The sequence below is a fragment of the Haplochromis burtoni genome, unplaced genomic scaffold (assembly GCF_018398535.1).
Source record: "Haplochromis burtoni strain Fernald_Lab_line unplaced genomic scaffold, NCSU_Asbu1 Contig_113, whole genome shotgun sequence".
NCBI lineage: Eukaryota > Metazoa > Chordata > Actinopteri > Cichliformes > Cichlidae > Haplochromis > Haplochromis burtoni.
In genome coordinates this window covers 434,970-462,540 of record NW_024582474.1, presented here as the reverse complement: position 1 = coordinate 462,540, position 27,571 = coordinate 434,970, and the positions used below count along the sequence as shown (strand labels likewise).

General features: G+C 42.7%; 1 protein-coding gene across 2 annotated transcripts in view; it reads left to right on the top strand.

Moving 5' to 3' along the window:
• The window catches only part of grk3 (G protein-coupled receptor kinase 3), a 75,786-nt gene that overhangs the window by 43,310 nt on the left and 4,905 nt on the right, over positions 1-27,571 (top strand). The window contains exons 3-22 of one of the 2 annotated variants that reach the window (XM_042223514.1): positions 706-779; positions 919-1,020; positions 1,796-1,870; positions 3,383-3,444; positions 3,549-3,600; positions 3,904-3,995; positions 4,083-4,182; positions 5,388-5,466; positions 5,990-6,120; positions 8,204-8,298; positions 9,375-9,482; positions 11,776-11,842; positions 14,799-14,899; positions 15,850-15,916; positions 17,061-17,156; positions 22,197-22,359; positions 22,446-22,582; positions 22,727-22,765; positions 24,330-24,443; positions 24,537-27,564. In XM_042223514.1, the coding sequence (XP_042079448.1) occupies positions 706-779; positions 919-1,020; positions 1,796-1,870; positions 3,383-3,444; positions 3,549-3,600; positions 3,904-3,995; positions 4,083-4,182; positions 5,388-5,466; positions 5,990-6,120; positions 8,204-8,298; positions 9,375-9,482; positions 11,776-11,842; positions 14,799-14,899; positions 15,850-15,916; positions 17,061-17,156; positions 22,197-22,359; positions 22,446-22,582; positions 22,727-22,765; positions 24,330-24,443; positions 24,537-24,698 (1,916 nt within the window). In that variant the 3' untranslated portion in view covers positions 24,699-27,564. The remainder of the gene's footprint in view (positions 1-705; positions 780-918; positions 1,021-1,795; positions 1,871-3,382; positions 3,445-3,548; positions 3,601-3,903; positions 3,996-4,082; positions 4,183-5,387; positions 5,467-5,989; positions 6,121-8,203; positions 8,299-9,374; positions 9,483-11,775; positions 11,843-14,798; positions 14,900-15,849; positions 15,917-17,060; positions 17,157-22,196; positions 22,360-22,445; positions 22,583-22,726; positions 22,766-24,329; positions 24,444-24,536; positions 27,565-27,571) is intronic. The other variant, XM_014335715.2, reaches the window with a different exon arrangement.

Genomic DNA, 27,571 nt, shown 5'->3' with positions numbered 1-27,571 from the left:
GTGTGTGTGTGTGTCTCACCTCATGTTGGCTATAATACTATCATGTATTTACAGAACAGTCACATTGTGCCTCAAGTTTGCTTTTGTATGTTTTATTGTCTAGTTTTATACCAAATAATTTCCTTATTGCCTCTGTGCTTGTACATTCCACTGTCATATATTCTGCTTATTTCACATTTCTTTGATATGCTTAACAACTTGGAGGAATTAAAGTCATTATGATTAGAGGCATGTGAGGTACGCTGATGAGCATATCGTACAGATTGATAGACACATGGTAAATGGTCTGTATTTGTATAGCGCTTTATGGTAAGTCAGTAACTACATCAGTGCATTACCTACCTAACTAAATGCCCAATGACACAGTGTCACATGTGGATCAGCTGTAATCCTAAAGCTAACACTGGTCAGGACTTTTGGTAATACCATTACTATGTTAATGAGCTATAAGAGGGTGATGTTTCATAGACTGTTAAAACTGTTACATCCACATACATCAAAAAAAGAAAGTTAGTCGAGGCCTGTTATAACTTTGACTTTAGGAGAAGTCGAAGGAGATCTGCTCGTCCTAAGTTTATGTTCTGTCTTATGTTTAATGTTTGGACTCCACTGGAGAGGTTAAAATCATTGTTGACCAGCAGACTGATAAATATTGCTGTTGCACTGAGATGTATACTCACTGTATTTTTGCTTTGTGTCTCACAGGCTTCCTGCTCTTCAAGGACTTCTGTATGAATGAAATAGATGAGGCTGTGCCTCAGCTCAAGTTCTACGAAGAAGTAAGTGTCCCATGCCCTGCGAATTAGAGTGCACAAAAGGGCATGGATGACCGGCTTGGGGCCTGTAATCCTGCTAATTCAGATTGAGCCTTCCGCATTCTGTGGTGTCGCTAAGCTGTGTGTGTGTTTTCTGTTTCAGATTAAGGACTATGAGAAGCTGGACTCTGAGGAGGAGCGGTTGAGCCGCAGCCGGCAGATTTACGATGTGTACATCATGAAGGAGCTCCTGTCCTGTTCACACGTGAGCATGTGGCCTTAACATCCACATTTTAACCACAGGACTCTGGTTCAAGCACACACAGACAAACATGCACACACCTCATGGGCATCTAATGATCCGCTCCCTAATATTCCCTTCTGTGAAAGCCGAGGAATCTGAGAGGTTTACGACACAAAGAGATCAGGAAAGCCACATTGTTGAAAAATATCAGAAAGAGACTGGTCAGTGGAACCTGGGATCATAAATGGAAACCAGATGCTTTTAGTAACAAACATTGAATCCCATATCCTCGATATTAATAATTTAATCTACAATTAATAATTTACTAGTGATGTAAATCTGTACTGTACTGTTGTTGGACCAATCCCGATCCCTGTAAAGCACAGTATACTCCAGTCTTCACCCTGCTTCTTCCTCTTCACTCTCACTTACAGTTAACACACACACACACACAACACACACACACACACACACACACACACACACAAACACACACACACACACACACACACACACACACACACACACACACACGCACACACTCTCTACTGCTTTTGTCCTCATGCAAGGCAACAATTTGGGATGTAAAGCAAGCACGGTGCATGCTGGGGCTGTCTAAATGGAGGAAGTTATTAAACACCCACCACCCACGCAAACCCAGATATTGGTGTTGCTCTCTGCAGCAGCGTTACAGTAGGGGTCGCACATGCTCACAACAGAAAAAAACAGAAGTGAAATTAATGGTTATGCTGCATTTTTAATGACCTTTGGTTTTATTTCCTCCTCTTTGTCTTAGCCATTCTCTAAGAAAGCAGTGGACCATGTGCAGAGTCACTTGGCGAAGAAACAGGTCCCCCCAAACCTTTTTCAGGTAAATACTATTTGATCTCTGAAGCTGCACTTGTCTGACTGTGCTCTTTTAAACATGTAGGAAAAAAGAAAGTGAAGGATGGAAATAGTTTGATTTGATGATTGTAGATCTTTTACTTGTTTTTATATCAGCTCAGCTCATTGCCCCATATATTGCAAAGGAAACGGTCACTTGTTGTGTTTGATCCCACATACTCCATTAGTACCCTGTTGGTGGAGCCCTGACCCCAAAATGTGACTGAAGAAATGGTGCTTCCATTATTATTGTGCAAGTTGTTTGATGAGAGACACACAGTGATATCCTGCCGCTCTTGACAGAATAAAACTGGGACAAAAACTCCTCAGTCAGGTTTCGAAAACCTCAACGGTCAAACAGAACAAACATGAAACTTCCAAAACTTGTTAGTGCTGCATTGATACATGCATTTAGAATAGGTGGCAGTAAGAATGACTGGACTGTGAGCAGGGCAGGAGTCATGCATGTGTTAGCATATTTGTAGTTGTTGTTTTTTTTTTTTAATGATGCCACTCTGCATCACAATGAAATGTAACATTTCATTAACAGACAAGTTTGTAGGTCTGCACTGACTTTTATAAAAGGCAAGTGCCGCTTGATGACATGAACAGGGCCAAAACAAAATATCAGAACAGCAGCATGCAACACTGCACATGCTCCTTAGAAAGAAAATACCTGTAAAACTGTGTGTGTATTGAAGGAACATTTTAGGATCATAAATCACTTTGGTGGCTTTACTTAGGTTCTGAAAACCCCGTGGAGGTTTCTAGAGGAGCACTCATCTCCACCTTTCAGTCCAATGTACCAAAATAAAAAAATCCCCCCATAAAAACACCACCTATTTTGTGATTTATTTATTTTTTCTCCATTCTTAATTGACTGGTGTGGTATGCGTGTGTGATTGACATGTCATGTCCATGTCAAAGAGTATCTATAGCACCTGAGTTATACCAGATTCCCTTCTGCGCTCAATATTTGAACTTTATTGTTTTCGTTCATGCTGTTGGTAATTAAACTTTTACCATGGCATCGCTTGCTAAAATGCCACCCAGGAAAATTACATGCAGAGCAACACAGACAGGAGCTGTGTTTGAGCTCAGAAAATCTAATCAGCAACTTCCTCTTTTAGACTACAACATGGCTTATTTTGTGGATATAAAATTATACCCAGTGACTCTAAGATGTTACATCAACTTGTTAGTATTTCCTCTATATTTTCTCAGTCCTTGGGTTGTATGTGCAGCAGTAATACAGTGCCTCTGTGTTACAACTGCACAAACAACTCAAAGACTCTTTGAGTCACAAACAAGATGTAAATGTTCAGTGGGCATTTCTGTGAAACAAGTTAGCTCACAAATACAAACCAGGTAAACAAGGCTGAGGCTCAGAAACAGTAAGTGAACATGCAGTCCTGCCCACTCAGGAAAATAATTCACATACACCTGCAAAGCATTTTTGTCCACACATTTGCTGAAGAGAGTGTGTGTGTGTCTTTAGCCATACATCGTGGAGATCTGTGACAGCTTGAGAGGAAACATCTTCCAGAAGTTCATTGAAAGGTAATCATACTAGATGCGTTTTACTTTTGTTTCTCTTCCTCTTATTTTTTCAGCGGGGGGTGGTAGCTGACATCACATGTTGACATTTTGCTTTTTTCCTCCAGTGATAAATTCACTCGTTTTTGCCAGTGGAAGAATGTGGAGCTCAACATCCATGTGAGTATGGGGGACAGGGGGATTCTCCCAAAAGTTGACTGTCTGTTTTATCTTATCAACTTAATGGGTTTGTAAAGAACCGTGTGGTTCTTTAGCAATTTCCCTCCATCCAATGAAACACACCAGCAGAGCTGCCGAATCCTGAGATGTCTGGAAACAGACATCCGCTTTTTCAGATGGTGGGACGCAACAGCAACCTGAACCAAACGGGCACATCCACCCAGAGTTTTCTGTCTCTGAGAGGAAGGCCATGTTTTTCTTCAGCTTGAGTTAAAGTCTCTGTGCTCCTCTCTCCTCCTTCAGCTGACCATGAATGACTTCAGCGTGCATCGGATCATCGGCAGGGGCGGCTTTGGAGAGGTGTACGGCTGCAGGAAGGCAGACACGGGAAAAATGTGAGCTCCGTAAATGTATTGAAAGGCACACCGCTCGGTGCAGTTACCTCTGCATGTGTAACCTGTGTCTGTCGCTCTGATTGTCAGGTATGCCATGAAGTGTTTGGACAAGAAAAGGATCAAAATGAAGCAGGGGGAGACTCTCGCACTCAACGAGAGAATCATGCTGTCATTAGTGAGCACAGGGGTGAGTTACACACCATGTTTGCACCAACAAAGGTTTTATTTTTTCTTAAATACTCGGCATGTTTTTAAAAATGCAATTCAGTACATTGCAATATGGTATACCAGTAAAACATAGTTACTCATACAGATCCCACTTATTCTAAACTCTAAAAGCCACCAACATTGTTTTATACTTAGGAGTGATTGGCAGTGTTTAATATATAATATGTCTCAGTGCGGCACAGACTTCCTGTATGGAACAGACTGCTTTGGTTTGAGCGCACAGGTTAAAAACAGCCTGAGATATTTTCCTCTAAAAAGACACTACTTCCAGAAACTACAAACAGAACTTTGTTTTCTGTCCATTCTTCAGCTCACCTCCCCTAACACTTAGCCCATGTCTTCTTGAGTGGGCAAGTTAAATATATGTGTATGACATACTGTTAAACAGACTCCACCTTAAGCAGTAAAATATTGCCCACCATATTCTCACTTTGACTTTGATTTCCACATCAGAAGGAAAAACATTTATCAAAGAAGAAAACTGATCAAGTTGATTTTGGGGGAAAATAAAGCACAATAGCATCATCGGTTTATTTTCTCTACAGAAATTCTATTCATTCAAATTCCCTTGATTGTCCACACCCATCCTGCAGTAACTCTGTGCTCCATCAACAAGGCCCCCTGAGAGACTGAGAATCTCTGCTGTAGCTGCAGAGCGGTGTCAGTTCAGACAGGCCACCGGGCAAAGCTCAGCTGACATCTTTCTTCAAATCCAGTTAGGAAGTCTCTCATTGGACGCTCTGTTTAGCCTACCCCCTAACCCTTTGCTTACCCACAGTTGCTGCACACCTGCAAGCCGTTTTGCACCCCATGCCCACTGAAGTTGCTTCCTTCATGCTGAATCTGCTTTAACTGTTGTCATATCGATGATATTATATCATCGATGCCTGTGCTGTTCCTGCTGGGTCATTCAGGGGATACCTCAATTTATAGCCCTGATGCCTAATGTCAGTGTCCCTGAGACTACAGTGGTCCTGAGTGAAATCCATCTTTCTGATTTAAAAATTGTTTTTTTGTGCTGCATGAGTGTGTTTTACTAAAGGTCCTCAGTTCTTTTTCCACTACTAGCTGTATAACCCATTTTAGGAAAACCACAAGAGTAAGGTTAGCTGGGAGGAGTTCACTTGTAGACTTTAAACTCGTTCTCTCTGCATCTTCCTTCAGGACTGCCCGTTCATTGTGTGTATGACGTATGCCTTCCACACGCCTGACAAGCTGTGCTTTATCCTGGACCTCATGAACGGTAGGATGTCCCACACCTTCCTTCCTGCCTTAGATTAAACTCCTGCCGAGTCCAATCTGTCCTGAGACACAAAGATGGGATTACTCGGACTGCCAGTCGCCACTCAGGCCATTCCTCCCTCAGGGAGTTGATAGGATTTTGATCTCATTGATGACGCCTCACACCACCTGCCTGTGTTAGATTCTTTTGCATCTAAGATCAGCCTCCTTTTGAAGTCACACCTCAATGTTAAGTATATCCTGATCAGGACTGGCCAACTTTCAAAGTCACCACCAAACGGTGTCCACTGCTCGCTATTTGAGCTTCAGTTATGCTAATGAATACAGATAATCATTAGCTCAGTGAGACAGCTGGAAAAGAGAAGAGTGTCATAGAGAGCCTGCCATCGATTTTCATTTTCTCCCCCACGAGAAGGTTACCACAACTTATGGACAGATATTGATTTAAACTGAGGTGTTTTGATGTTATGCACTTACTGTGTATGTTTGTGTGTGTGTGTGTCTCTCCCTCTCTCTGTGTTCAGGGGGTGATCTGCACTACCACCTGTCTCAGCACGGCGTGTTCAGTGAGAAAGAGATGCGTTTTTATGCAGCTGAAATCATCCTGGGTCTGGAGCACATGCACAACCGCTTTGTCGTCTACAGAGACCTCAAGGTAGACTCCCCCTGATTCCAGACGGAAATCATCCTGAACACAATCATTCCTATAATCAGCATATTCCATGACGTGGCCAACAATGAGTTTTTCCTGTCAAAAGAAACTTAAAAGCAGCTTTTCATACAATAAATTCTGAGGACTCATTTTATGCATAACCTGGAATCTATTTACAGTGGACTGAGGTGAAATTTATACCCAACATCCAAGAAACCCTCAGGACAGCCTCCATCTAAATAACTCAGGTCCTACCAGCTGGTGCATTACTGAGCTGCATTACATATAGGTTTCTCTAATATTTTGCCCCGTTAATGTATACTGATCTGTAGCAGGAAAAAAAACAAACAAACTTAGAAGCTAGCTGTGGTATAGGGGATTACTAGCTACTACCTCTGATTGACTTAACTGGGTGTTACTGCCGACGTCAATCGTAAGTCTACGGAATTGACATTTGCCCTTGCCCAGCAGTTTTAAATTTCCTTCAATGTCACCTGCTCTGGCCCCTGGAAGACAATTGACTATGGTTGCTGGTGTCTCTAGCTTCACATCATGTCTTAGAACAGAATCGCCAATTTGCAGAGTTTGGTCCACACACATGAATGGGGTTGATGGCATACCAGGGGCTTCTTCTGTGCTTCCTCCTCACCGTCACCCAGTCATCCTGTTTTCCCGGCTGCTCACGGCAGTCTGTTGGGGCAGAGCTAACGGGGCTACGCTACCTTCAGCTGCACCAGCTACAGGGGCCTGGCTAGCTGCAGGCTTTTCAACGATGCAAGCTGCGTCTCCAGTTCAGGGACCTTAGCCTCCAGAGCTGCAAACAGGTTAATTCCATTACCAGTATTGCTATTTCTAAAGGAGGCCGATGAGTAACTAAACATCTGACACACAGAGCAGGAAAGTGCAAGAGAGACAGGTCAAGAGGCCATGTTTCCATTGCGTCGGCTATGAGCTAAACTGGCAAACAGTCATCTAAAGCAATGGAAGACATATTGTAGTAAACAGCGTGTTTTGCACAGCACTAAATAAAGGACGGGAGTATAATAATATAATTGACAATAAATGATAAATATAATATCATCATCCAATATAGGACTTGAATTAAATCAGTCCAGCAATTCACCTCACCACAATCTGTGTCTGTGGCTTATTACTGCGGGGCACTGGACACATGCTCTCCACGTTCAACTTTCAACTTACAGACCTTTTTTTTTGTATGTGTGTCTTTTGTATCGTTCATCTGTAAAAGCAGCACCTTTCATATTCCATGCAGTCGTATAAATCCGCCTCTGAAAATAGTCCCTCAACATATTTGTCCGGCTTAGCTAAAATTGAAACGACCAGCTGTTTCAGGAAATCGCTGAGTGGTTTAAAAAGGTAATGACCACATACAGCATCTGAGCGTTTTTCTACTTCCCGGGAGTCGCACAAAGCAAGAAAACACAATTTTGTACTTCATAGGATTTATTTACAATCAGAAAATTTTTTAATATCACCAGAGTTTTAATCCTTTGTTTTAAAAAATCAAAACAACCAAAACTGCAATGATTATCATTAACTGCACATCAGAACCTGTGCCATGTTCCCTTTAGATAACAGTTTGCTATTCAGGCTGTAAAAGGGGGATTCTAACTTTTTAGATAAGCATCCCTTAGTCCACTCACCCACCGCTGCACCTCCACAGCTTCATAGCTTCATATCAACCAATTTGTCAGCTGTCCTCTGTTTTTTCTCCGATTCCCCTGTTTGGACTGGCTGCCATCATAATGGATATATTTTGCTGGAAGTCAGGGAGCAGTTTTAGTGCTTCAGTAAACAGTGCAGTTCAATGCAAATAATACTAAGGCAGCGTTGGACAGAAAGAAAGAGAGTGAGCTCCAGATGTGCCAAACGGCAGAGGATAACCAGGACAGGAGGCGCTCTTACTGTCTGTATTCACACAGAATCTCTGCTAGGGAACGGAAATTGTAACTTAAGTCTTGAATTAGTTAGCTCTCCAACATTGTATCCTATGCTTTATCGTGTTATCTCTCACATTCTCCATCACCCTCTCCATCACTCTGCCTATGTGTATGTCCTCCCTCAGCCAGCTAATATCCTGTTGGATGAACACGGTCATGTTCGTATCTCTGACCTCGGCTTGGCCTGCGACTTTTCCAAGAAGAAGCCCCACGCCAGCGTGTAAGTTCATCTGAGTTTAACTCTGCACAGCATTTACGTGTCTTGGGGTAGGTGGGTGGGCTGGCTCATAAATGTATATAAATCCATATTAATATGAAATACAGCTGGCGCTGCTCGGGGTTCTCTCTGAACATCTCTCGCAGTGATTACATTTTAAATGGGTTGGACTATCTCAGCTCGCTGCACTTTGACAAGTGGAGAGGATTGTGCCGACCTGATGGATCATGCATTAAAGGGCAAATAAAAAGAGTCTGTGGTGAAGTTCCCAAGAAGGGAGCTGTATTAAGTTACTGTTAATGCAAGTCAAACATTTCCTGCTGCTGCAGCTTCACATTAAAAGCTTTTTAAGTGGTGAAACACATTTTAATTGAATATGTAGTAACCACAGGAAATGCATTGTGTTGCTGCGTACTCTGCTGATTAATGTGCTCCTCGGAGATTGTTAGTGAGCAAAAAGACAGCACTGTAATGTCTCGGGCAGCGAGTTGTCAGAAAGAGATGCTGAGGAGGACAAACATCCCACTGCAACTTCTTGTCCATCCAGTCAGCGATGTGGGTTGAAATGATGTCTTCATATTGGTTGGGTGAGTGGTGATATATGATACACCACTATTACATGAAGTGTTCTTCAGTAAATCAGCGCTAACTAATCAGTTGCAATTCAAAGATCAGTTTTCTGCCCATGATTGTGGTGCCTTTAAAGCTTTGTGTGTCAGGTCCACAAACATAGCGGTGGACTGCTGTCCATCACACGTTGACATTTTAAGTAGCTGTGCAGGACTGGGAGCGTGCTCCTCAGTTGAGATGGAGGCTGGCAGCAAAGCTTGAGTGATTGATCCCTAATACGTCAATGAATTGCTTCGCCCTGCATGGATCATAATGTGGAGCTCAGTGAGCTCGCAGCAGACATTCAGCATCTTTTCATTACAGTTATTATCACTAATATTTTTAACTGTCTACTTGTACATTGTTGGCGAATATTCTTTCTGACTGTCCTGAACATCTTTATAATAATTATTGAGAGAAATACCAATTTCCTGCATTCATAGTTTTGACGTGTGCTGTGCTTGTTGCAGTGGCACTCATGGCTACATGGCTCCAGAGGTTCTTCAGAAGGGGACGGCATACGACAGCAGTGCCGACTGGTTCTCCTTAGGCTGCATGCTCTTCAAACTCCTCCGAGGGTAACCACTCAGGCTTTACTTGTTCCTCTCAGCTCATCTATCCCCCTTGCTGCACTGTCCTGACTTCCTGTCAGCTTTCAGCCTGCTCTGCCACTCTCAGTAAACTCTTCGAATCTGCTCGCTCGCCTTTCTCGGCATCTCTCACCAGCCTGCTTTCTATTTGGTGTGTGTTTGATCTTGTTTGTGTGCAAGCCTGTGTGTGTGTGTGTGTGTGTGTTTGTTTGATCTGGAGTGTGTAAATGCCAGAGGTCTAGGTACAGTAGGTCAGAAATCCGATAAAAGCAGCTGTGTGTGTGCGTGCGTGTGTGGGGGGGTGTTGGGCGGGTTTGCTTATCCTGAGTGAGCAAAAGAGAAGAGCAAGTGTGACGTGAATCCATTGATGTTCAGATCCATGTGTTTGAACACTTTAAAGAGGAAGAGTGTGCAGGCCTTTGGTCAAAGGTTGTCTGCGTCTTTCAACACTAGAGTCCAAATTCTCAGAGCTGGATGAGATTTCTTTTTCTTTCTTTCTTTTTTTTTTTTTTTTTGAAAAGAACTTAAAGCAAGATGTGGTCAGTATCATTGTTTTCTTCTTTTTACACACACATATACACTGTCTCACACAAGTGAGTACACCCCTCAAAATTTTGTAAATATTTTCTGTTATATCTTTTCATGGGACAACATCGAAGATATGACACTTTGATACAATGTAAAGAAGTCGGTGTACAGCTTGCTGCCCCCTCTAAGTAACTCAATACACAGCCATTATTGCCTAAACCGCTTGCAACAAAAGTGAGTATATATACATATATATGTGTCTATATCTCTACCTGTCTGTCTGTCTAGACATGTCCATACACATATCTAGATATAGGCATATGGATATATATATATGTATATACATATACACCCCCCCATATCACTCCATCAATTAGTGAACAGTCTCTGAAATAATAATTTTCATCCTGTTCCATGCCCATATTTAATTTGACACACTACAGGGTTTTGGCTAAGAAGACTGGCTTCAGGCTTGATAGACGTTCTTTTGCATATTTTTGTATTTTTTCCACACTGTTGACGATGTGTTACCTCTCTAGTGTTATCTCTTTCTGAGCAGCTGATACATTTTCGTTCTTGGCTTTACTCATCCGGACATCCTGGCTTCTGAGAATTTTTTTTTTTTTTCTTTCACCAACGCACCACTACCTTTTTTTGAGGGAGTGGGGAACATGTTGACTGTGATTGGTTGTTGGGATGGCGTTACGCCAAATCTACGTACTGACTGATAGGCCAGATGTGCTGATCGAATTTTAAAATCTTTGTTTATGGTTGTCATCGACAACCGTAAACTATAAACCAGGTGCTTCAAGAGCATGGAGTGTCTGGCCTATTGTTACAGGCCATTCAATCCTTATACAACCACTGCTGGAGCTTGGTCTGCATAAGTTTCGGGCATGTCTCACCAGGAAGAGACCCAGGACACGCTGGAGCGATTATATCTCTCGACCAGCCTGGGAACGTCTTAGTGTCCTCCAGAAAGGCTGGATGAGGTGGCCAGGGAGAGGGAGGTCTGGGCTTCTCTGCTTAGGCTGCTAGCTGTAGCTTACTTACTGCTGCACTTGTTTCATAACTTTAGCAGCGAGCAAGCCAGCTTACCAGCCAGAAGGGTTAAAGAACTTAACTAGCTGACTTGACACAGTATGCTGCTAGTAGAGATAAGCATTGAAGCTAGCAGAGAAGCTAACATTAGCCAGAAGAAAGCAATCTAAATAAAGTTCTCTCCAGATCCGGTGCCCTGCCTGCACCCCCCAAGTCAATATAAGTGACAACTTATTTATTTATTTATTTTTTTTAGTCACTGCCTCTGTTCTAATTGAAGCTAATGTGTTCCTAACCTTTTAATCCAGTCCTTTGACCCGTGAACTGTGTGAAAGGATGGATACTATTTTTGCAGTATGCACTAACCTGTGCCACATTAGAATGCTTAAACTAAAATATGGTTCATCATGAATCTTAATTCAGTCTGATAGTGCCAGTTGGATAGATGGTGTAGGACGTCCGGCTGTTAAAGCATTAAAAAACTCCTACTTTCTTCAGTGTTCTTTCCACACCAGCTGCACAAACACTCATTAACATCTACCAAGTCAGCATTTGAAGCTGCAGGTGTGTTGGCAGCGTCTGTGTAATTTACCTGAGGGAGTTTTTTGTTCTTGCTTCCAAACACCTCTTTTCTCACTCCATCCATCTCCACTTCTGCTGTTCCTAGTCATCGACAGTGTCATCATCTCGCTCTCTGTCCCTTCTGTTTTAGGCACAGTCCCTTCAGACAGCACAAGACCAAAGACAAACATGAGATCGACCGCATGACGCTCACCATGGTAAGATACATCCACACTACATGAGAGAAGATGCATGGGTGTCTGTGTGTAAACACATCTCAAAGCACACACAGGGGAGTGTGTGTGTGTGTGTGTGGTGTGTGGTGTGTGTGTGTGTGTGTGTGGCTGTGTGTGTGTGTGTGTGTGTGGGTGTGTGTGTGTGTGTGTGTGTGTGTGTTTTACCCTAAGCACCTATATATGGACCGCTGTATTGGTTTGTGTGCGGCCGTTTCCCTCGTTGCCAGGTTTCAAAATCGGCAGTTTTGATTTTCATGAAGTACTTGTTCTGTTGGAACCTAGGCCGAGCAGGTACTGAAAAAGTACTCGGTACCAGGTACTTTGGCACCATACACCATTTTAGCCAAAATTTTAATAATAATAATAATGTATACTTTATTGATCCCCGTGGGGAAATTCCTCTCTGCATTTAACCCATTTACTCAGTGAAGCAGTGTTGATGTGTTGTATTGAAGAGATAACAACTTAGTTGAAGTAGGGCTGGGATGGATTTAAGTGTAATACTACGTTTGCATTGTGGGTCTATGAAACTCTCCTTAACAAAGCCTTTGAGGAAAACAAAAAGCACACATCCAGAAACAGAATGACACACCCACTGTTAATACACTGCCCCCTGGTGGTGAAAGTTCAACTCTGCACTGGGTAACTGCACCAAGCATCTATAAGGTTTGCTAGATGGGGTTGATGAGGCAACATTGCACAATTAACTATTATTACACAAACTAGCTTAGAAGGACTGGAGTCTACTCTGAGTGTCTGTCTGAGGAATTTGATGCTGAGCGTGTGGGATGGATGGTGTCTGCTGAGCCCACCCACGACATGTCTGCTTTACCCTCCTCACATCCACACCAGACTCGTGCAAAGGCGACATATCATGTTAGAGTGCAGGCAGGTTCATCGTGACAAAGCACAATGTGAATGTTCACCACAGCCTGACGCTCATCTCTCTGCCTGCCAGCTGCAGCAGCTGTCCATCACAGGGGAGTGGAGCCAGAGATCTGGCTCTGTTTGTGTGTTTTGTCAGGACATGAAACAGTTGAATTGTGACGGTGCTCCATCCCTCACATACACTGAGCATGCCTGCTAAACAGTGAAAGTATGATCTTTCATATCATAATAAATCCAGATTAGGATTTTAATCCAGCCACTTAATCTGGTTTTATCCTCTTAATCCTTGTCTGGGTGTGTATCTGTGTTTCAGAAAGGGGCTGGGAGAGGAGGAGGATTGCGATTCATCCATGAACAGACTAAAAATACTGCTTTATATGCCCCAGTGTTTATTAAACGTGATGAATGGTTTCATTACATAAACATGAAGGATGGAGAGCACAGTGAAAAGGCTGAGAGCTGAGCAGCCAAGACAGGAAGAGATGAATGGAGCAGATCTCAGTAGATGGCATGTCTGAACTTTGAAACACCTCCATGAAGCAACTGAGCAAAAAAATCCAAGGGTGGAGGCTAACTCGGGTTGTAGCAGGGGACTGTATGAAGAGAAATGGGCAGGTGCTAAAACGGCTGTTGACTTATCCCACTTATCAACCCTGTCTGTCCGGTGAAGGGCAAAGAAAAGAGAGTATGAGTTACACTCTGCCTTCAGATGAGACTAGAAGAAGAAGAAGGACACTTGAGTCATTGAGCTTTCCAGACTTTTAGAGGAAAATGAAGGGTGGTTAAAAATAAAACTTCAAATTTGAGTTGGCTTTTAAGGGAAGGCTGTGCTATACTGTGGGGAGAAAAAGTGAGGTATAACCACATGCCACACTTTCTGGATGCTGCTCGGCTCCGTTTTTTCACCTTTTTGGGGGCAGAACCTGCAGGGACGCGTTTCATGTGTAGAGTCCCAAAAGCTAGTTGGAAGAGATTCTTGGAGCAAAAGACACTAACTCGTCTGCAGGTTTCATTTCAAGCTGAACTTTGTCTGGTGTTAAACATCAACTGATACAGCTATTACAAATATTGTGAATGTAGGAAAAGCCTTTTAGTATTCACATCATTTCATTAGTTTGTTTTACTGAACTCTTCTAACAACTGTAACTCCCTAAAGTTCTGAAAGTTCATTTATGATAATTTTAATTGTATGGTAGTACAGAGCCATTATTCCATAGTTTAACCAAATTGACACAACCAGTGCAGATGTACACGTAGTTAAGATACTGCAGAATTATCAGCAGCATGTATTAAAAGATGTGAGAGAATGGAGTCGTGATCATGATGAGTACATGCAAACTTCTGACCACAGCTGTATAATTGCTGATCTAGTTGTTAACACATTTGCCCTGCATACAAAAAAAGGCTTCTTTGTTTCTGGGAGCAGACCCAGCCTCAGGGGGTCACTACTGAGTATACTCCTACTGCCTAGATTGTTTTGTTTTTTGTTTTTTTTGTTGTTGTTGTTGAAAAGTTTGTGAAGGTGGACCATAACAGCCGTTACTTTGGTGACTGGTGTTTAACTTTTGTTTTTAGTGGCCTCAGCTGTAATGGTATATACGCTTATTCCATTTTTATTTACTCTTTTCAAAGAAACCTTAAGAACTCTTTCAGCTCTTTATCAGGTCATCAGCTGAACATGTAGTCAGTGCAAACGTGACATAAAAATATTACATCAGTAAGATCAGTGAGGTGAAAAGGTACTGCTTCAGTAAGTTGTACTTTTTTTCATAATGCCTTATTGATATGTATTGGGTGTACCAATTACTCTGACCATTCTATCTACACGTACTCTGTCCTCCATAGATGCAGAGGTGCTGGCCCTGAGTTTGTTGCTTTTATATCCGCTATCTAAGCCTGTCTGTAATCAGAGGAGTTTGGATGTTATTTTATTTTTAAGCAAAGTGTTCACTGCAAAGTTCACTACTCAGTTCAAACATCTCACTCTCATTCCCTCCTCTTCCCTTCCTTTCTCCCTTCCTTTTTTCCTTCCTCTCTGTTTCACCCGCAGAATGTGGAGCTGCCAGACTCTTTCACTGCAGAGCTCAAAGATCTTCTGGAGGGGCTGCTGCAGAGAGATGTATCCAAGAGGCTCGGCTGCCAGGGCCGTGGGTATGATATGCACGCACCGCACACACTTATTTTCATATTTTAGTGAGGACCTCTAAGGGTACGTTCACACTGCAGGCGAAAGCACATCAAATCCAACTTCTTTGACCCTATGCGACCCATATCCGATCATGGTATGACAGTGTGAACAGCACAAATCCGATATTTTCAAATCCGACCTGGGTCACTTTTGTATGTGGTACTGAATCCGATACATATCTGATGTTTTAGTGTGTGACGTCTTCTTTTGCACATACGAGCCGCTTTGAGCGTTCACACTAGAGCGTGTTTGCTGTCACATTTTATTTGTAGTGTGAACAAGCAGACAAAAAAAATTGGATTTGATCAAAAAAGCAGAATTGAGCATTAAGATCTGCAGTGTGAGCGTAGCCTAATTGACATAATGCCGCTTACCCTAGCCAATAAAAATGAATGCCTAAACCTAACCATAAACTAATTGTAACTAAAACCACATTTTCAGCCTCAAAAAGGCCTTCAGACACATGGGGATGGGCACTTTGTCCCCATAAGTGACTGTTGGTCCCCACAAGTACACACAGGCTAAATTTCACATTAACCTCTGTCATGTATCAGTGTTTACATACACAGGCATGCAGATGAATACATCAGTTAAACAAATTTTGCTAAATGTGCTCATTAAGTCTGATAACACTGGGTGGTGTAGTTTGCAGTCCGCTGGAGACAAATGGTGGTGGACATGAAGTGGACTAATAGACGCTGAGTTCATAACTAATTTGATCATTGCTGTCATTTTGCATCAGCTTATAATTAAAGCCAAGGGATGGATCTTTGTCTGCTTGGGGTTAAATGGCAGAATTGTGTGCGTTTGTCAGAGGGCTGTATTATGGCAAACAGTGCCACCTAGTGTGGATATGAGAAATAACACCGTTTTGTGTGTGTGCGTGTGTGTGCGTGTGTGTGTGTGCACGCAGAGCCTCTGAGGTGAAGGAGCATCAGTTTTTCAAAGGCATTGACTGGCAGCAAGTTTACCTCCAGAAGGTAAGTGAGGTTCACTTCTGTTGTGAATCTGCTTTATTCTTTGTTCTCTCAGGATTTCTTGCCTGGAAGCTTATAAGTCTGGTTTCCATGATGAAGCTAATTCAGTGTTTGATCAGACAGCGATCACAAGGTATCCAACTCTGATCTATACTATTATAGCTATAATGCAGGAGAGGTCATCAGCAGGTCTTCAGAGCTATGCTGACAAAAGCTGCAGTAGCTGCTGGTTATGTACATTTATAATTGTTGCTGTCATGATTAGCAAAGGGAAAAAAAACTGACAAGTTGAGCCCACTTTGAATATGACATTATATCCACAAGTCTGATACTGATACTCAGTATCAGATGAGGCACAACTATTCATGCGATAAATTAATGAGTTTTGTGAGGTTCTTCAACAGCAGAAGAGTCTAGCTGATTCTTGCCATAGTAATGAGTCTGTGACGTCTGTTTCTGTCTATCAGCCTCACATCTCTACAGTAATTATTTCATTCACAGCCTTACAGCAGGTTTTACTCGCCTCACCTGTTGACGAGTCATATTGTCTCCAAGGCCACAAACTTATCTGTTTTTGCCCCCAGTTCACATACTATAACTGGCCACATTAATTGTTGCTCTGCTTTTGCCATCCAGTTCACTAAAAAACTACGACTTATTGGCATCCATTGCTGGGCCAATGTTTACTTAGGAGTTAGCAGTTAGCAGGCAGTGCTAACTTCAGTGGGTAGGCTTTCAAATCAGTGTGAACAACCAGACAAAAAAAAAAATGGATTTAATCAAAAAATTGGAATTGAGCATTAAGACCTGCAGTGTGACCTTAGCCTTAGTGACCCTTTGACTTAGGGTCAAAGAGCAGAGTCTTTGTTAGGGTTAATATATCATTCAAACTGAAAGCCACATAAAATCTTGGAGTTTTCCTCCAATCAGGTAAACTAATGGAGGCTAACTAACTGACTAACTCTGAATTGGACTACATTAGTCCATGCCAATTACTGTTGCTATGGTTACCTTGAGGGAAGAACTGCTACAGGACTGTTGCTTTGCTAACACTCCTGTTTTGCTTTTATCGTCCTCTCACTTGTTACATGTTTTGCCTCATCTTCTGAAATCCATGTGTCTGTTCTCCCCCTCTTCCTCTGTCCAGTACTCTCCTCCTTTAATCCCTCCAAGGGGAGAGGTGAATGCTGCAGATGCTTTTGACATTGGATCTTTTGATGAAGAGGACACCAAGGGCATCAAGGTAAAACAATCTTACACTTCCATCTCCTCTGTTTATTTTAATTCAATTTAGTTTTATTTATATAGCACCAAACCACAACAACAGTCACCTCAAGGTGTTTAATATTGTAAGGTAGACCCTACAATAATACATACAGAGAAAAACCCAACAATTATATGACTCCCTATGAACAAGCACTTTTGCAACAGTGTGAAGGAAAAACTTTTAACAGGAAGAAGTCTCCAGCAGAACTAGGCTGAGGGAGGGGCGGCCATCTGCTCAACCGGTTGGGGAGAGAGAAGGAAGACAGAGATTAATAACAAGTAATGATTCTATGCAGAGGGGTCTATTAACACATGAGTGAGTGAGAAAGGTGACTGAAGAGGAAATACTCAATGCACCATGGGAATTCCCCAGCAGCCTACACTTATTGCAGCATGACAAAGGGAAGTTTAAGGGTCACCTAATCCAGCCAAAAGGAAGTTTTTATGCCTAATCCTAAAAGTAGAGATAGTGTCTGTCTCCCAAATTGAAACTGGAAGCTGGTTCCATAGAAGAAGGACCTGGAAACTGAAGGGTCTGCCTCCAATTCTACTTTTAAATACTCTAGGAACCACAAGTAAGCCTGCAGTGCGAGAGTGAAGTGCTTCTCAGGGAGACATCCTGATAATAACGAATTACAGTCGTCCAGCCTAGAAGTAATAAATGCATGAACTAGTTTTTCAGCGTCACTCTGAGACAGGATATTTCTAATTGTAGAGATGTTGCGCAAATGAAAGAAAAGCAGTCCTATATATTTGCTTTATATGTGCACTGAAGGACATATCCTGGTCAAAAATGATTCCAAGGTTCCTCACAGTGTTACTGGAGGCCAAGGTAATGCCATCAGAGTAAGAATCTGGTTAGATACCATATTTCCAGGAATTTTAGGGCTGAGTACAGTAACCTCAGTTTTATTGGAATATAGAAGCAGAAAATTAGAGGTCGTCCAGGTCTTTATGTCTTTAAGACATTTCTGCAGTTTAACTAATTGGTGTGTGTTATCTTTCTTAATGGATGGATAAAGTTGGGTGTTATCTTCATAGCAGTGAATATGTATGCTATGCCTTCTGATGATAATGCCTGAGGGAAGCTAGTTAACGTTACAGGGATGGTTGGCTCAACAGTGCTCTGACTTTTTGCCAGCCCGGCTACAGTGCTGAAGAGAAACCTGGGGTTGTTCTTATTTTCTTCAGTGTTCAATAGTAAGATGTTCTAGCTTCACTTTTTTTTTCTTTTTTTATAAAGCAGGAAACTATTTTTCCAGGTTAAATTATGATCTTCTAAATTTGTGATAGGGCATTTCCTCTCCAGCTTACGAGTTATCTGCTTTTAGGGTGAATGTTTGAGTGTTATCCCAGGGAGTCAAGTACTTCTGATTTGAGGCTCTATTTTTCACAGGAGCTACAGTATCCAGTGCCATACTCACTCATATAGTGAGGAGGTAAAATTATTAACAAGATATTTGACCTCTGTTGGAGTAGCGTTCAGATAGCTGCTCTGCTCTGTGCTGGTACAGGGCATTGAAGATGATAACAGCACATGAATTATATTCTTAAACTTAGGTGCAGCATTTTCAGAAAGACATTTACTGTGATGAAATCTACTCCCCACTGCTGTGTAATCAATTATTGTAAGTCTAAATGTTTTTTGGAAATGATCAGACAGGAGAGGGTTTTCAGGAAACACTGTTAAATGTTCAGTTTCTATGCCACAAGATCTAGAGTGTGATTAAAGTGGTGGGTGGGTTCTCTTACAGTTTGAGAGAAGCCAATTGAGTCTAATAACAGATTAAATGCCATGTTGAGGCTGTCATTTTTAGCATCTACATGAATGTTAAAATCACCCACAAAAATTATTTTATCTGAGCTGAGCACTAAATCATATAAGAAGTCAGAGAAATCAGACATCTTCACTGTGTCCTACCCACTGGCTTTTATTTTGTTTTTTTTCCCCATTTCAGTAATTGCGTTATTAGTGGATAATCCACTTGCTGCTGTTCTTAAAGTGCAGTCACAGTTTACCAGCCATCCACACGTTACATGTTACACCCTGTACTCAGAGCAGCTTCAGCTTTACTTTGTTAGATTACATTTTGTGACAGTAGTCCTCGTTCTGCAATGAAAACGTTCTGCCAGTGCACCCAAACAGCAGAACCAAACAATGACTGCTGTTTGTCACATGTACTTGTTTATTAAAATGTTGGCAGAGGAGTGCCTTATGAATTTCGCACACATGTTCTTCCTTTAACACACAGACATGTAATAAATCTGTGGAAAACACAGCTTTATTTGTTAAGCTAGGTAGGCTTTTAACCATAATCTCACAGACATTAGATGTTCTTTGTCCCATGATGTTTATGTTTCAATTCCCTTCATGTTAGATTACCAGAGATGTGACACCATGTGTGCAGTGGGCTGCAGTGGGCTGCAGTGGGCTGCTGTGTTCAGCGATGTGCTGGTTTCTAGTCATACAAAGTGTGGTGCAGAGAGAGTCAGACAGCAGCTGTATTTTTCTGTAACGTGGAAAGTTCACCAGGGCAAAGAAGAGCTGATCAGAATGAAACTTCTTACTAAAATTACTAAATATTTTTCCAGGAAATGAAATTCCCAAGAGCTGTAGTGCATGTTCACAGCAGGGCTGCAGCCCGAGAGGTTTAAATAAATTAGCCACTTGATACAGCTCAGTGGCATCTCTGCTTCGTGTCAGACACGCCAGCCTGCTTGCAGCTGCAGGTTTTTAAACATGCAGGCTTAGAATACTCCATCTTATGCAGGCTTATTTAAGTATACTTATTAAAGCATACTTAAATAAGCATAGACTGGTGGTAACTTGGACATGAACTAATTAGATTTTTGTGCGCCAGAGTTAAAGGTCAAGGGGAATCTTACTTAACAAGCACATTAATATAGCTTTTTTCCACAAATGTCGAAGTCATTATATTTTGTGTTGAGTGTGTGTCAACTTAGAGTGTGATGTCATGTTGTGCAAAAGCACGTTTCTTGCCATAATTCATCACCGTATCTCAGGAGTGGAAGGTGAAAAAGATGTTCAGTGATCTCTCAACCATGATTTCAGACTGTGGTGGAAGAAAGCACATAGAGAAAGTGAGTTTGTAGAAAGGGTTCATAGAAAGCTGCTGTATAACATTAGCACCAGTCTCCTGGTTGCTCTGCAGCAGCAGTTTCCTCTTTCATTAACATTAATGTTGCTGCAGTTAACATTTATTTGTTCTCTGTTGCTCCAGCGCACAGAAATGAAACACAGGAGCGTTTGTTTGCATTTCTCAGATGGAGCTGGTCTTTAACGGGGGACTAATCATCATCATAATCATCATCGTTTATTTATATAGCACTTTAAAAACACACAAGGCTTACCAAAGTGCTGAACAATAGAAACACAATAGATACCATAAGAATAATAAATACGATAAAATAATAAACATAGCGAAACAACAAAATATAAGTAAATACAAGTCAGTCAACCACTGAGTCAAAAGCCAGTGAATAAAAATGCGTTTTCAATCTGGATTTAAAAACCAGCACTGATGTCGATTGCCTAATGTGAAGAGGAAGATTATTCCAAAGCTTAGGAGCCACAATAGACTAATATTCAAAACAACTGCCGGATAGTAAAGGTTGGAGCATTAACACACCAAGGAAGGTGTGTAGCCCCAGTCCACTCTGGTGTGCGCAGATAGATTACTGCAGTATGATTGATTTAAATAGGTTAGAGATATTCTGTAACACAATACAGTTGTATAGACTTAAGCCTCCAGGATCTCCGACATGGTAGGATTTATTGCAGGCCATTTATATTAGACTGCTTAGTATTGGCTGTGTATCAAATGATCTGCCAGCAGAATGTAAATAAGTAAGAAATCCATTTCTAAAGACTTCATTTTAGTAAAAAAACAAAAACAAAGAAGAAAATGTCAGATCCCAGCAGATTTAAGACACCTGTTTGGCATTGGACATGTGGCAGTAGGTGGAATATTTTACTATTGATGATGTAATGTTTCCAGATGTTGCTGCAAAGAACAGTGAACTAGACTATTTAAAGGACTGTTTGAGCATTTTGGAAAGCTGATTTTTATTTATTTTTTTTGTCCCCAGACAGAAAGCTAGGCCTCAGATTTCCCTAAGAGCAGGAGGAAAGATTTAAAGCACAATACTCTGAGACAGAATAGGGCTTAGCTTATGGTGACCATGTGCTGTAAAACACAGCACAATGTCAGAAAAGGCAGCAGCATTTAGGGCCAGTGTTTGGTTCATTGTTTTTTCCTGTGAGTGGATGTTTCACACGGTCGGGTCTGTCTCTGGTGACAGGTCAGTGTCATTTCCTCTTTCTGTGCTGCTCTTCCATTCGAAGAGGAAAGTCTGAAATCCGGAGTAGATTTCCAACTTGGAGAGTCAGAAGAATTGACCTCACAGCCCAAGATGGCTGCAGTTCATGTAAACATGAGTAGAAGCCTAAAACACGTCATTTGTATTGCTGCTGTTGTGCAAACTTAACCAGGCGCCATCATTTGTACTTATATTAGAGCTATTTCTTATATTTTGTAAACTTTGCAACATATTATATTATTTAATTTAGCTCAGTCTGTTACTGCTATTCTCTTGGCGCAACTGTAACCACATAATTTCCTTAGGGATTATTAAAGGATTCTGATCACGAACGGACTGTAGCTGCAGTTTTAAGAGGAGCAGACAGGAATTGTGTATTATTGCTGCATATGGATGACTGGCTCAACCTTGCTAGAGGGCCAAAAATAAAGGCAACTTTACTATTGAATGCCTTCAACTCAACTTGACAGAAGGCTGAAATCATAAAGGCACATTTTAACATCAGCTCCAAACATCATCAAACAAAAACTGAAGACTTATATTTTTTTGATTCGATGTTTTGCACCTCAAGGCCGCTGTAGGAATTTGTCACTTAGGCTCTACGTCTTGGTATAAGCATATGTATAACTAAACATGCTGCACTCTGTCTGTGTTTGTGCCTGCGTGTGTGACTTAGCTGCTGGACAGTGACCAGGAGCTCTACAAGAACTTTCCTCTGGTCATCTCAGAGCGCTGGCAGCAGGAGGTGGCAGAGACGGTCTACGAAGCTGTCAACTTGGACACCGATAAGAATGAGGCCCGCAAGAGGGCTAAGAACAAGCAGCTGGGCCACGAGGAGGGTAATGATAATAACGGCCAAATCCACACACAGCCCAGTACAGATATCCTGTCAGTACACCTCCTGACTGTGTGTCCCTTTGTGCAGACTATGCCTTGGGGAAAGACTGCATTATGCATGGCTACATGCTGAAGCTCGGGAACCCGTTCCTCACTCAGTGGCAGCGCCGATACTTCTATCTGTTCCCCAACCGTGTGGAGTGGAGGGGAGAGGGCGACACTCGGGTGAGTCTGCCTCACAGCATACACTTTAAATTCACTGCACGTTTGTACGTCATGTGACCGCCTATCATGGGCTGAGGGCTTTCGGCTTGTTCATCATTTGGTCAGTGTGTGTGTCTGTCTGTCTGTGCTCATTCCACTCTGAAGGAGAGGTGGCTAAAACCTCTGAAAAAGCAGAGAGACTGGGTGAGTGTTACCACCAGGCTCAGGTCCCTGCTGTGTCCTCAGCACCCCTGCTGTTTAGAGTTGTAGTCTGCCTCCCCGCTTGAAAGTTGGTAGTCAGTCAACTTCAGTTTTTACTCTTTGTCGATCTGGTTTTATGGTACTGCAAACGTGTCCGATCACGTGCACAATTCTAGGTGGACCACCCACCCCAAACCTGCTCCCATGCATTTCTCCACAGTCTGGACTGCACGTCACTGGAAGCAGATTATGGAAATGTCTGCTCGGTGTTGATTGGTTTACAAGTGGGCAGGGAGCAACAGGAGAGGTCACTGGGAACAGGAGAATAAGAAGAAAATTTGAAAAAACGTAAAGATCAGAACATAAAGCATTAAATGCACAGTGTGGCTGCAGTGTTTAACACTCAAATTCACTTCAGCTCTTTGTATGTTTGCTCTCCTCCGCGGCCGACGGACCACCAACAGCACAAGCAAGAGTAGCTCGCTGCCACCGTCTGACAACAAAGCTCACTGCAGGCCTCAGACCATCTCAGACTGCAGCTATTAGCCTAACAACACAAGTGAAGGAGCACTTGCACGGTCTTGATTGTGTTAGTGTTTCCATGAAGTACACTGCTTACTTGTGTGTAAGTGTAATGTGTGCACTGAACTATACTTTCATCAAAACTAAAGGGAAAACCCAGCTAGGCTCTATCTGAGAGACTTTAAAATAAACAAACAAACAAAAAAAAACAAAACACACAAACACTATTTGTGCTTACACTGGTGTGTTTTACATGTTAATTACCATGTGGTCATATCTCGGTGTTTTATACACAGAGCCACCTGGTAGAAACACATATGATCCTGGGACTTTTCCCCTCCTGGATGCTCTCTATTTGTTATGCTGAGGGTTTTTTGAGGCGAACATGTTTATCCAACACACCCATTTAGGTAGTTGCAGTGGTCTCCCTCCAGGAATCTGCTGACATTTGTGAGTCCTTGCATTGAGACTGTTGTTCGTTGCCTCACTTAAAAATTGTGGGGGAAAAGTAGTTCGTAATGCTTAGGAGGACTTGATGGTAGGTGTGGATTTAGAAAAAAAAGCTTTGTTTTTACGCATAGATATAAAAATATGGATATGTACTGATCCCCGATAAATGATCAGAATTATAGTATTTCTGACTGTGTGAATCAAAATTGAATTGAATCGAATCGAATCAGGACCTTCGGAATCGAATTGATTATAGAAATCCGTGACAATACCCAGCCCTACTCCATGGCACAGAACAGGGCAGTCACACCAGCTGCGGCTGTGATGCATCGACGTGTAGTAGGGTTTCAGAGGGGTTTGCAGTACCAGCGTAGCTACAGCAGAAATTTAACACATAAGTCTAAATTCTCCATTACTCTTCTTCATCATGAGTTCCTCCGTGACTGTCCTAACACACCCTGAAATCCTCTGTGCCAGTGCTTTTTAGTGCTTTAGGGGTAAGGTGTACATCTCTGCAGGAGCTGTGAGCCAGAGCCAGAAGTCTTGTTGGTGAAATCCATCTGAACACTTTGTGATCACTCAATTATCTTTGCAGCAAAACCTGCTGACGATGGAGCAGATCGTAACCGTGGAAGAAACGCAGATTAAAGACAAGAAGTGTATCCTGCTGCGCATCAAAGGAGGGAAGCAGTTTGTGCTGCAGTGTGAAGTACGTCCTCTGGCTGTTGTATGCTTTAGTGCTGTAGAGGAGATGAATGAAACAAGCTGATGTCTTTTTTTTTTTTTTTGTGTATGTGCGCAGAGTGACCCAGAGTTTGTGCAGTGGAAGAAAGAGCTGACTGAGGCGTTCACGGAGGCCCAGAAACTTCTGCGTCGCGCTCCTAAGGTCATCGGGAAAGGCCGTGCTGGAGTAGTGGAGCTTTCCAAGCCCCCCCTCACACACCGCAATAGCAATGGCCTGTGAATACACAAGAGCACGCATATACATAAAAACACATGCACTCACATTGACAGACACACACACACACACACACACACACACTGCATCCCACCTCCCACCCCCTCATCAGCTGCAAGACACCTGCCCACATCACCTCAGTGTGTGTGTGTGTGTGTGTGGTGCTGATGGCGCACACACAATGACGACCAATCAAGAGTGATATAGTGATTTTTTTTTTTTTTTTTTTTTTGGGGGGGGGGGGTAAATGTGTGTGCGTTCTGGGACCCTGCCAGTCAGTAAGAGGAAGAAAGGATTTTGAACCATTGGACATTTGAAGAATCCCCGCATGAACTTCACAAGGACTAACGGCTGCTCCTCTCTCTGTTTGCCCCTCCTCAACCACCTCCCACACCACACACCTCGCTGTTGAAATCACATTAATCAGGAAGTGTCCTCCCACTCTGTGTGCTCTCAGCAGCCTGATGGACTCCTCCACAGAGCTGATGCTCAGGTCCAGAAGAGACCAGGCTACCACAGAATGTAGAAAACAAAGGCTGGTTGTCCTCATCCATCCCTCTGAAACATTCCTCCCACTGTTACTGAAGTGCAAAAAGTGCCAACATTAATATTTTACTTGAGTCACCTGAGCGCCCAGGAGGATCCGCTCTGCTGGCAGATGGCGCGCCATCCCAACCTCCCGGACCCTCACAGTGTATGTGTGGAAGGCTGTTGATCATTCCAGCGCAGGTACAGGAAGCTTCACATTGGCTCTAGTCACCACAGAGACTGAGATTCCATTGGCTGACAAACAGCAGCTGGTTGCTATGGTAGCCATAAAGATTGGTGTACATGTACTGGTAACCATGGACAACACTGTAACTATAGAGGAGCAGGAGGGAGGCAAAGACTATAAAGACAATATAAGCACCCTTTTGTCTGCGCACCGCTGTTTTACTTCAGTGTGTTAGCTTTATCGCAACTCCTCTGTCTGCCTTTACAGGATTTTGTTGGTGTGGGGTCTTTCAGAGGTGGCAAGAGAAGGGCTCTGAAAGAGCTACAGAGCTGCATTACCTCAGTTGGACTGTGCCAGTATGAGTACATCAGAATGTAAGAACCTGTTCCCAGGCAAAGCACAAGAATCAGCAGTCTGTTCCCGCTCACACATTGTCCATGCAGGGCAACAGCTTGGAGCAGTCAGCTGTTGTGGGCAGACTGTGTGTAGGGAGGAGGATGAAGACAATAAGCTGAAGCTGATTAAAGGAAAAATCCACCCTCAAATACCCCAGTTAGATGCATAGATCTTCTATATGAGCTTTCATGTTCATGCTATTTCAGGCTCTTTCTTTTTCTTTTTTTGGTTTTTAAGTGGTTGAAATGTTCACATTTTATCCAGTTGGTGTTAGCCTACATTTCTCCAGAGAGCAGATAAATGCAGGTTCAGAATAAACGAGAACAGAATGATCTGTGACTTATTTTCTTTAGATGTGCAGTAAAGTACTGAGCCTGCTCTGAGCCTGAGCAGGCTCCTGTCAGATTTACCACCAGGCCTCATGTTGAGGTTACACCCAGGGAATGCAAACGCATTTGTCTTTGAGAAACTCCACACGATGATGAGTCTACAGGCTCAGTCTGGACTGCACTGAACACTTAGCCGAAGTGCGGCGGCCCTCAGTTTTCTCACATTCAGTCTCAGCTACAGGTGGGCCCGATGTCAAGTTTGTCATGGCCTTTGGTCAAAACTCTGCTCATGGCCAGCCTGGCTCGTGGCATTTTGCTCACAGCTGGGCCGCACAGCCACCGCCGGTGCTGTGACTGAGCCCTTAGTCCTAGAAGCAGCCCGGATTTGGGCCAAATGTGTCTGCTGTCAGAGAGCTGCTGCACTACATCAGATCCATCACGTCAGAGGATGAGCACAACAAGTGAGCCAATTCACTGCTCTTTAAATATATGCTCAGTCTGTAGCCAGTACAGTGTTCTGATCCCCCTCACTGCCATCTGTCTACGTTCCTCAAGTAGGACCATAGCTGAGCTTAAAGAAAGCTATGTCCACGAGCATTGTCTGCGGACCTACTGCAGTGTTTCAGGGTGGACTTTTCGTCTGTCTTCTCACTGTGTTATGAGTTTTTTCCTGAATGTGACACAGTTCAGATGAGGTGTATGGGTTTGTCTAAATTATTGGACTTTTTACAGTTTGGTGGGGAACCTCACCAGGGTTCAAGGCGAAGGCAGTGGCAGTCCAGAGTAGTGTGCAGCAGAGGAGAGAAAGCGGTTTACTTCAGGGGTTTTCTTTTCCATCCAGTACAGTGTCTTCATCTGTGATGTCCATGCATTTCCAGAGCTGTGATGTGTGACTTGAGTTGGAAAAAGGGTTTGTTTAGGGTGCTCTGTGATTCTTTTTCTTTGGAGCCTTTACCAGTCAGGGGCAGATGTTATCGTCTTAGAGAGAAAATGTGTCACCTCTCCAGGTGTCTTTTATTTTTGTAAACCAAAATGGTTTTTATTGAAATTTCTGTTGTTGCACCTTTTTATCCCGATGTGTTACTTAATAGATGTTAAATGTGCCAAATAACTGTTGCTGATCGAGTGGAAGCCTCCTTTTCTCAACTTTTCACACCTCTCACTACCAGGTCTGGTACAGTCACACGCGCACACACACACACTCACACTCTCACAAACACAACATTGATGTGGGAGTTTTGGTGGAATCTCTGAAGGGTACAAAACTGTGACCAAACATTTTTCCGTAGGTGTGTGTGCGCGGACTGGCTTGCACACCACGATGCCATTGAGACTCACACCATCTAGCTCTGCATACTCGTTCCTGAACGTTTTCCTCACACTGTGTGTACGTCATGTGAGTGAGTGTGTGTGTGTGTGTGTGTGTGTGTGTGTGAGAG